Source organism: Malus domestica, chromosome 06, assembly GCF_042453785.1.
Source record: "Malus domestica chromosome 06, GDT2T_hap1".
In the NCBI taxonomy this organism is placed as follows: domain Eukaryota; kingdom Viridiplantae; phylum Streptophyta; class Magnoliopsida; order Rosales; family Rosaceae; genus Malus; species Malus domestica.
The window spans coordinates 27,087,476-27,098,859 of NC_091666.1; the positions used below are offsets into that span (position 1 = coordinate 27,087,476).

At 38.9% G+C, this 11,384-nt stretch overlaps 1 protein-coding gene and 1 pseudogene across 1 annotated transcript; both read left to right on the top strand.

The window, feature by feature from the left end:
* Positions 1 to 1,300: 1,300 nt before the first annotated feature.
* Positions 1,301 to 8,250, top strand: LOC103437586 (UDP-arabinopyranose mutase 1-like; annotated as a pseudogene).
* A 773-nt stretch (positions 8,251 to 9,023) lies between these two features.
* Positions 9,024 to 9,964, top strand: LOC103437525 (probable WRKY transcription factor 43). The gene is made up of 2 exons (XM_008376006.4): positions 9,024 to 9,320; positions 9,646 to 9,964. Exons 1-2 carry the CDS (start codon positions 9,055 to 9,057, stop codon positions 9,830 to 9,832), a joined length of 453 nt encoding a protein of 150 aa, XP_008374228.1. The 5' UTR covers positions 9,024 to 9,054; the 3' UTR covers positions 9,833 to 9,964.
* Positions 9,965 to 11,384: the final 1,420 nt, after the last annotated feature.

An 11,384-nucleotide genomic window follows, 5' to 3' on the forward strand; every position in this document is an offset into this window, starting at 1 on the left:
GTCGAGTAATGTAAGAGTTGAAGACTATAGCTTAAGAATTTATTAAGACACTATTGGGTTGTTGGAAAACCATTTTTATTTTTGTTGGAAAACTTAGAACCCTATGTAGAAGACAACCAATACTACTCAATGTACATTGTTGCAATGGGGTTATGAATTTGTAAGCTCCCTTATTAACTTTATTTGGGCCCATGCCCTTCAACAAGTGACTTTCGGTTTTTTGATGTCTTCTTTTTTTATTTAGGCTTTTCATTGCAAAGCATTTTTGAAATTAACCTCTTATCATTTTGTGAAGATGAAGATCGACTAATATCATCTTTAAAATTGACTATTGCATATCAATGTCGTCATTCTGTTTTAAATTCCGCTTTATTAGAATTAACATGTTTAGGTTTTTTTTCGATGTACTTGATTGTATTCTACGAGCATCGTTGAAGTAAATGGATTCATATGTGTGTTTACTTATCGATTTTATAACTTTTTTTTTGCACTGGATTCATAGTACCATAATATGTGTAGTAGCTCAAGTAACTTCATCAGCTGAAATTAGGGGTGCGCTTTCCTTCTCTAACGCAAAACGTAACTTATTTAGTTGTCCATTAATTCAAATAATGATCTTAGAATCCATTGTATAGAGGAGTCTTTTCTTTATTAGCGAGCGAAGTATGTAGACCATGTGAGAAAGAGGTAGAGTAGTCAAGCATGGGTTTATAGACTGTAGACCCATTATGTGTGCATGGTTTTTGAAACTAAAGAAGTTGCACGCAACGAGGTGTTTATTCATTTTTCTTTGTTTTTCTCTTCATATAATAAGTTAGTTTGACCATAAAACCATACACGTGTGATTAACATGTTTGATTACATAGTTGAATGACATGTTGATATTTCATCGATTGGTAACTCCACGTGATTTTGTAATAGGATATCGTCACAGTAACAAAAATGATATATGCAAGTTTTTATCTACAGCCAAGTTTATTTCGTGTTTTTTTTTTCAAGTAGTGAATTGCCACGTGTTAGCTCGAACATTAACGGTTGCCTATCAGTTGTAACTCATATACTTCTATTGTCACGAGAAAATATATGTCCTAAAAGGCACAAATAGAAAACGCTCCCACCATACTAGCCTGGTTGAAGAGTTTAATGTAACCTCCACTCTTTTCATTCACCTTTTCAACCAAACCCTACGCTCCTCCCTACTATAAATTCTCCATCCCCTCCATTAAAATTACAGACCATCAAACCTCTTTCTTTTTGCCCTAAATATTCTCAGAGATGGAGCAGCTGCGTGATCTGAAACCTTGATTTCTTGGAGATGTGGAGGCCTTTCTTCCAGCCTACCACCTCATCATCGTCCAAGATGGCGACCCCTCCAACACCATCGCCATCCCTGATGGCTTCGACTACGAGCTCTACAACCGCAAGGATGTGAACAAGGTCCTAGGTCCCAAGGCTAGCTGCATTTCTTTCAAGGACTCCGCTTGTCATTGCTTCGGTTTCTTGGTTTCCAAGAAAAATTACATCTTCACCATCGATGACGATTGCTTTGTAAGTCTTGCGCTCCTTAACAATGTTCCTCTCCGTGATTTATCAAATGACGTGTTTGTATTCATTTAACGATATATTGTATTAACTTTTTTGTTGTTGAGAATTAAAGGTGGCGAAGGAGCCTAGTGGGAAGCAGATAAATGCTTTGGCACAGCACATTAAGAACCTGCTGACACCTTCAACTCCATTTTTCTTCAACACTCTCTACGACCCGTTTGCAAACGGGGCAGACTTTGTTCGCGGGTATCCGTTTAGCTTAAGAGAAGGTGTGCCCACTGCTATTTGTCACGGCCTTTGGCTCAATATCCCTGACTATGATGCCCCAACTCAGCTAGTCAAGCCTCTTGAGCGCAACACCAGGTTACCATAACCCATCCATTTTCATGCATTCAAATATTTCAATCTCTTAGATTTAATTTAGATTTTAGAGACATAAAATTAACTACATTTTTTATGGCAATTGGCCATTTACCACAGCGGTAGAAAGGTGTTGAGCCCTTGCATGACGGCATAAGTTCAAACTCTGTCGGTAGCTAATTTAACATCTAATCTAACAAAATCTATCATTTGACAAAAAAAAAAAAACTACATTATTGATGCATTTTTAAATATGAATTAATCCAACATAAAATAATAGGGCTTATTTTAAAAAAAAATGTATCAACAATGCTTTTGATCGATTTTATGTCTAAATAACAACATTACTGATTAGATTTTGGATTTGGTTTAAAATAATTGAGGATTGAGTTTTTTTAGCTCATGTGGGTATGTGGATGCTGTGATGACGATCCCCAAAGGCACCCTTTTCCAAATGTGTGGGATGAACCTGGCTTTCAATAGGGAGGTGATAGGCCCAGCCATGTACTTTGGGCTCATGGGTGATGGCCAACCCGTTTGTAGATATTATGACATGTGGGCTGGCTGGTGTGCCAAGGTAAATCAATCCCATCTCATTTTAGTCTTTTGAGTTTTGACATGTTTTTATTTATACAAACGATATATTTACATTAACAGGGTTGAAGAATAAATTAATATAAAAAATATGTTTTAACTTTTTAAACTCAAGACATCTCACTTGTAAATGAAGAGATCACTAAATTGTAATACTAAATGATAAATCTTGACATGTTTATTTAACAAATAATTTAACTCATAAACATGGGAAGTAAAAAAATGTGAACTGCATCAACTGCTCACACACTTGATCCTTTTTTCCATTTTTTTTTGGAGATTATGAAAACTGAATTTAAGGTAGGACTCACATATTTCTTGCTAATTCTTGTGTGTTAATAAACGTTGGAGTTAGGAATTGGAATGACCTTCTTCTTCTTAATTATACTCCTCGTTGATAATTAATAAATAAACATGCATTAGTGTTTGAGATAAAAGTGTTTAGGGTTTGAATTGTGTGTTTATTCTTCTCTCTAGGAGGTAAATATATAGTTGTACAATATCTCACATAACAGGGAATAAGAATCCCAATTATACAAGGAATAAATTATAGGATTACATTCCTAAACTAAATGGTTGACTCACACTAACACTCCCCCTCAAGTTGGTGCATAGATGTCTCATAAGCCCAACTTGTCAAGTGAGTCTTGAAACACCCTTGCTGAAACTGCATGAGTTAACACATCTGCTAATTGTTCTTCAGACCTCACGTATGGAATATCAATCAATTTGACATCTAACTTCTCTTTGATGAAGTGTCTATCTACCTACACATGCTTTGTACGATCATGTTGAACGGGATTATTGGCTATTTCTCTCGTAGCTTGATTGTCGCAATATAATAACATAGCTCCCTGAGGCTTGAACCCAATCTCAATGAGAAGAATCCTGAGCCATAAAAATTCACAAATTCCATGTGCCATCCCTCTTTACTCTACCTCGGCCATGGATCTAGCCACTACATTTTGCTTCTTGCTTCTCCAAGTTACCATATTTCCTGCTACGAATGTGAAGTAGCCTGATGTGGAGCAACGATTCCTGCCCAATCAGCATAAGTATACCCTTTTACCTCCATATGTCCATGCTTCCTGAAGATCAGTCCTCTACCCGGTGTACCTTTCAGATAACTCAGTATACGCATCACTGCTGCCATGTGATCCTAACTAGGAGCATGCATGAACTGACTTACAACACTAACTGCATACGCAATGTCCGGACGTGTAAGTCATAAGAAAATCAACCGTCATACTAATCTCTGATATCTTTCTTTATTGGTAGGGACTTGATCATGGTATATCGCCATGTGATGAGTCTGCACAATGGGAGTTTCAACTGGCTTACAAGCCAACATTCCAGTTTCAGAGAGAAGATCAAGAACATACTTCCGCTGAGACAAGTAAATACCATCACGAGAATGAGCAACTTCAATGCCCAAGAAGTATTTCAAGCCTTCTAGATCCTTCATCTCAAATTATAATGAAAGATACCCATGCAGCCTTTTTATCTCTTCTGTGTCATCACCAGTAACTACCATATCATCCACATAGATAATCAACAAAGTAACTTTACCTCCCATGTGTTTGATGGTATGGTCCGCATTTCCCTGTTTATAGCCGTACTTTTTCATTGCTTCAGTGAACCTTCCAAACCATGCTCTGCGTGATTGTTTGAGTCCGTAGAGAGCCTTTCGGAGTCTACATACTTTCCCTGGTTCATTCGGTGTTTCATATCATGGTGGAAGATCCATGTATACTTCTTCTTCTAGATCTCCATGTAAGAAAGCATTCTTCACATCGAACTGTTTCAAAGGCCAGTCCAGGTTAGCTACTAAAGATTAAATGACTCGAAAAGTATTCATTTTTGCGACCGGAGCAAACGTTTCTTGGTAGTCAACCCCACATGTTTGTGTGTACCCTTTAGCTACCAATCTTGCCTTGTATCTGTCAATGGATCCATCCGCCTTGTGCTTTATGGTGAACACCCATTTACATCCCACTGGTCTCTTCCCTTATGGTAGTGACACTACATTCCACGTTCCGTTTCTTTGTAAGGCTTCCATTTCTACTCTCTTGGCTTCTACCCAATGGGGATCTCGTAAAGCCTCTTCCACTTTTGTTGGAATTTTATTCCCCACCATTTGATTCACCATGGCTTGGTACTTGGGTGATAGTCGATGAGTGGACACATACTGTGCAATTGCATATCTCACTTTTCCTTCCGGAGAAAACCTATCATGGTGGTTTTCCATGGTTTTGCCTAGGAGGTAAAGTATAGGAATTTTCAACAATATCTGGAGTATGAGAACGTACCTCTTGGATATCCATAGGGACATGAGCATGTACTAGTGGAGGAGAATGAGGGTTATTTTCTGTTTGCACAGTCTCAGTATCACTCGCGGCATTACCTTCTACTGAATCCATAAATGGTGTAGGCCTACTATTTGACGATGCATGAGCTATCTCTCGGTCAGGGGTTTCACGATCAAGATCCACTAGGCTTTGGCTTGTTGTATCACGACCCGCTAGTAAGGCACGATCATGTGGGTTGCTCATAACACCTAAGTCTTCAGTCTCGATCTCGCCTGTATTACTAGGACCATGCCAACTGTCTCGTTCATGTGGAACATCAAACCAACTATAATCTTTGTCTTTACTATTCAACTCCCCCTGAAGAGTACCGTGGGTTTAATCAGAGATGAAAAACATCTCGGTTTCAGAAAACGTGACATCCATGGTGACGTAGAAATGCTTAGTAGGTGGGTGGTAACATCGATATCCCTTCTGTTGGCTATTAACTCCCAGAAATACACAACGAATAGCACACGGATCTAATTTACTCCGTTGATTCTTGTGAAGATGCACATAAGTCACACATCCAAATATGTGAGGTGATAAGTGAAGAGAAGATGGTAGAGTGACATAATTCGTCAAGACTTCCATGGGAGTTTGGAAGTTGTGAACTCGAGATGGCATTCGATTAAGAAGATAAATGGAATACGTAATTGCATCCGCCTAATAGGCATGAGGAGCATGAGCCTCAATTAGAAGAGCCCGTGTAGTTTCCAAGATATGTATGTTCTTACGTACTGCCACACCATTTTGTTGAGGAGTTTGAGGACAAGTAGTCTCATGAAGTATGCCATGCTCTGCGAAAAATTGTGATAGTTCAGAATTAAGATATTCTCCACCATTATCGGATCTCAGGACTTTGATAGGAAGAGAAAATTGATTTCCAATCATCCGATAAAACTCTTGAAAAATTTGCCCAACGTCACTCTTCTGTTTCATGGTATAGAGCCAAGTCATTTTGGTGCAATCATCTACAAAGGTAACAAACCACCGAATATCGTGGCCCGTCGCTATTGGTGAAGGACCTCATACATCGAAGTGAATTAACTCAAAGGGCACTGATCTTTTATTGAGACTCAAATGGTAAGAAGTACGATGACTTTTTGCAAGAATGCAATCCTGATACTGAAAATCAGAGTCTTAAACGCCATTAAATAAAGACGGAAGTAATTTTCTTAATAACCAAAAGATGCATGTCCTAGTCGACGATGCCATAACCAGATTCTCTTAACCTTGTTGTTGTGACCACTGCTCACTTGGTTGACTCGGCCCGATACCACATTATCCACATAATATAACCATCCTCTTAGTACCACGTCCAAAGATCACCCGTGTCTGGATATTCTGTAGTAGGCAAAAAGTGGGAAACATGAGTACAAAACACAGTCTATTTGTTCCGTAACTTGACCAACAGAATCGACAATGAAGGAACAAGAAGAGTGTTATGCAGAGATAGAGAGGGAGTAAGTGCGATGGAACCCGCTCCTGTAACTGGAGCAATTTCATCGTTTGCTATGATAAGATTCTCCTTGGGTGGCACGGTTAAGTGGTGAAACAAGGATTCATCATATGTCATATGATCCGTAGCCCCGGAGTCAATTATCCAACCAGAATCTCGTTTAGTGGATGTTGTGAATGCAGTACCAATTTTACTTGGATCATCGGATTGTTCTTGGGACGAAATCAAATTCAATAATGAAAGCTACGGGCCCAGATTGTTTGGCTCCGGGTCTAATTCCTGGTGGTTTTTCGTTGGTGGGTTAAGTGGGTCGGTTCCATCAATGTTGCTAACACCAGTACCTGCTGGTGGATTTGAATTGTTTTGGGCTTCAAAACTCAGCAGCCCATTTTTCGAGTTTCCTCCATGCGGTGCAACAGAGCTCCTGACAGACGCGTATGAGGTGGGCATCGATCCCACGAGGGAGAACATGACTTGGCTGTCTGCCATTAAAGCAGCAAGTTGTTGGTTTCAATTTTGATATTCTGGGTTTAGGACTTGGATTGCCGGAAAGGTTTCTTACTTCGAAGCCTTTGAATCTGGTGGTTTTTTTTTCCTTTTTGGATTATGATAAAGTGAGGTTTCTTGCTTCGAATCCTTTTGAACTTGAATTCTGGTTGCTGGTTGCAGACAGCAGCCAACAATGGAATCCTCGAGTTAGCAGTGGGTGAACTTAGGGTTTAGAGGAAGAGACAGGCCGAAACCTGCTATGATGCAAGATAAAAGTGTTTAGGGTTTGAATTGTGTGTTTATTCTTCTCTCTATGAGGTAAATATATAGTTGTACAATATTTCACATAACAGGAAATAAGAATCCCAATTATACAAGGAATCAATTATAGGATTACATTCCTAACTAAATGGTTGACTCACGCCAACAGTTTGGAGGAATTCTAGGCTTTTAGAGGCCACACAAGCGTAGTTGAATGTGAGTCATTAATGCATATAAGTCTTTTTATGCTTCAAAAACTCTCAGTCACCTAGGCGTGAACGGACGACTGATCTTAGCATGATTTTCATTAGCCATTTTGACGTCATTATGTGACATACATCCATTTGCATAAGACCTTGGACAATGATATATGTTTCTTTTTTAGGTGATATGTGACCATTTAGGTCTAGGGGTTAAGACAGGACTGCCATGGCATAGCAAGGCGAGCAATCCACTCGTGAACTTGAAGAAAGAGTACAAAGGGATTTACTGGCAGGAAGATATGATTCCATTTTTCCAACAGATTGTGCTCCCAAAAGAGTGCAAAACTGTCCAAGATTGCTGCATTGAGCTTGCCAACAAGGTCAACGAAAAGCTTGGCCCTCTTGATCCCTACTTTGAGAAGCTTGGGGATGCCATGGTTACTTGGATTGAAGCCTCGAATGAGCTCAACCCACCACCACAAACAGCCAACTAACTTGGCTCAATCAAATGGTTTTATATGAAAAATCATCCAAATTGCCAAATTTACTATTGAGTTGTTATGAACTTTTACTGCATTAGTAAGGTAGTGATTTTCATATTTCTCATTTTATTGTACTAAAATTGTTCTTACAAAGTTGTTTCAGCTAAAAGAGCATACCTTCGTGCGTTGTTAGAAATTTTCATAATTATTTAAGACTATGACTTCACACTCTAGTTTTCTTCTCCTCGATCTACTCAATCCGTTATTTGTACCTCAATTCTCTAAGAGATTTTTTTTTTTTTTTACAGTGTGTCGGAAACACGTATCGGTACACGAAGCGTCATAATACAATTGTTTGAAATTTTTTTTTTTCAAGTGTCCAACCAATTAGATTATTACACTTTATATATCAAACCGTGATTCCGACATACTGAAAATTAAATTCTCATCTAAGAGGAGTGCGAATATCTCTTTCCTTGTTAGCATCTAATGTAGCAATCTTTTTTACAGGTGGGCTGGTGATGGTTGTTTAGATTGGTCTAAAGTTTCTCTTACTCTTCATTTTCACCACGGAAGTAATATTTCTTTACTTTACTGCTGAGTTAAGAACAATTCCATTCTCTTAAGAATTGCCCAAAATTCTCATGCAACATGGATTTTTAGCTTTCCAATCTCAAGTGACAACCAAGTGAAATTAAACTTTTACTTGGTCCCTATCCAAGATAATGACTAGGGTTTGAGGGTGAGGAATTTTATGACCATAAGTTACATAACATATCATATTCAAATTCCTTAAAGTTGGTATTGTTACATCCCGGCCCGGGCCCCCACCACATCCCGGGCTCGACTCTGCCGTAGCACGATATTATCCGCTTTGGGCCCCGGCCACGCCCTCACGGTTTTTTTTCTGGGAACTCACACGAAAACTTTCTAGTAGGTCACCCATCTTGAAATTGCTCTCGCGCGAACTCACTTAACTTCGGAGTTCCGATAGAACCCGAAACCAGTGAGCTCCCAAAAGGTCTCGTGCTAGGAAAAGATGAGAATATACATATAAGGCTTACAGGATCCACTTTCCTAAACGATGTGGGATGTTACAGGTATGATCAGAAAGAAAAATTACACGCGTGACAAAAACACCATTTGAGTATGACATAAAAGAATACGTGCCGACATAACTTTCCTTCATATTTTAGTGACAATGTACGTTGGCTCTGGCCACTGAGCCGCCCACAGTGTTCTACATGTTTCACGTTTTAATGTCAGAATAAATACGTATACACTACACTTCTAGTCATAAATTTTCCTCTCAGATGGATCACAACAACCAAATATTCTTCCTTGGTTCATCAGCATCCTCATCAGCTTCTCCTGTTTTTTCATCGAGTCAGTCAAGTTTTCCACTTTGTCTCGGTGACAGAAATGCAGGCATGATGAAGTCAGGAAGAAAAGAAGGTGATAAGGTGAACAAGAAGCAGAAATATGCATTTCAAACAAGGAGCCAGGTTGACATACTTGACGACGGGTACCGGTGGCGAAAATACGGGCAAAAAGTTGTTAAGAACAATAAGTTTCCTAGGTTAGTAGCACTATCTCCTGGCTATTATCAAATAATTTTTTAATTTTGAATTTTCTTGGGAATTTGGTATTATAACCTGAATTTATCAGGTTTTTTGATATCTTGGTTCTTTATATTTGCTCTAGTACGGAATATACTGGATATTATATTTGTAGATTTTATACCTAAAATGGTAAAAAAAAACGTCTAGTTCGTACTATTTTTCGGTTACGAAAGTACTCTAGTTAAATGGTTTACCTAATGCTTGAAAATTCCTTAATTCTTTATTATGTGTTCTTCGTCTTGTTCTGCCTGTAACTGGATTTTTGTTTGACTATTTATGCAGAAGTTACTATAAGTGTACGCATCAAGGGTGCATGGTGAAGAAACAAATCCAACGCCTTTCGAAGGACGAAGGGATTGTGGTAACGACATACGATGGAATCCATACGCATCGGATTGATGAGTATTCTGCCGAAAATCTTGAGCAGATAATTAGGCATATGCAAGCATCTACTGTGCCTAATAATTAAAGCTTCTGGAGATATTTCCACCATGTAACATATAGTTTGTAGGGTCTTCCCATGAAGATCGTTTTTAAGGACCCTTGTTTTTATGCTCAAATTTACTTTATAAGATAAATCTGCTCACTCTACTTTAGAAAATTACCATTTTCTGGATTCTAAATATTATTTTCACTACACGACTGCTAAAAAAAGATATGAAAATTCACTTCATAATAGTGATTGGAAAAAGAAAAAAAAACAAAGGCTCATCGATATCCATGGAGAAGACGATCAAACAAAATAGCGAAAACGAACTAAGATGATTGAGAGACCAAATGATGGTTAGACCAGTTGGCCAGAGCATTGTGTGCACCCTTTGCAGCTAAATTTGATTCTCCCTCCCCATAGATAATAGTAGTTTAGAATATCGCTCGTCAGAAAAACCAAGATGATTGAGAGACACAACATCATGTTGGGACTAGTATCACCTCGTTTTCATTTCCATATCCAGCAAAGCCTCTGATAAAGCAAATTCCAAATACAATTGAAGCAACAGCAACCACACGCATCGCCATAACAATGCACCTTCCTCCATTATTTCCACCTTCATTTCTATCAACCTTTTTCACTCCTTCCTCCATCTTCAAATTCTCATCAGCCAAAGAAGAAGAAGAACCCAAAGATTTCGCTCTTGAGCACCGCTGAAAACAAACGCCAATCTCTTTGCTCTTACCGGACTCATCGTCACCATCCTCACCATCAGAACTACCATCAAAAGACACTGATCTCACCTCACTCTCTTGAGCCAAACCATTACTCCAACCACCACACCATGTCCCCTCCTCTTTTCCTCCAAAACCCATCTCCCTTTCGCAATCCTCCGCCTCGAAAAGCCTCCTCCCCTTCAACCTGCCGCTCTCAATGGCAGCCCTTCTCTCTCTCCTTATCTCCTCCACCGCCCAATCATTACTCGTCACCTTCCACTCTCCTCCCTCAGAAGGAGAAACCCTATGATGTTGAAGTGAACACATGAGATGCCTTGGAGAAGAATCAAGCAGTTGGTCAAGATTTTTCACCATTGAAAACTTTGAGGAGTAATTTGTTGAGTGTCTTCTCTTGGTTTTAGGGTTTGAGTTTTTGTAAGAGTCCCAGTCCTGCTGCAGACTCATGAACTGCTTCTGCAGTTTGGCCACTAATCTCTCCTCTTTTTCTTCTGCTTGGTGAGTTTTCATGGTGGGGTCTTCCTTCATGGTGGGGTCCGCTGAAAATTATAAACTGTTTTGTTTTTGAATTCTTTTGATTGATTAGTGTGAAGGGATAATCTGGATTAGAGAGAATTTGGTGGGTTAATTTTGAATTTAAAAGTTGGTCAAAAATGATTTAACTTGGATGAGAACTGCCCACGTTCTAATTATCATTTGTGAGTTTTGATCTTACAGTACACTACTGTTAATCTGGACCGTTAAATCACTAATCAGGTTTTACAGCTTCCCTTTTGTGGTCTTAGGATCCGATTCTTTCTGTTTTCTTTTTTGCTTTTAATTACTTTTATTGCAGTAGATTTATCTCACTCACGCTT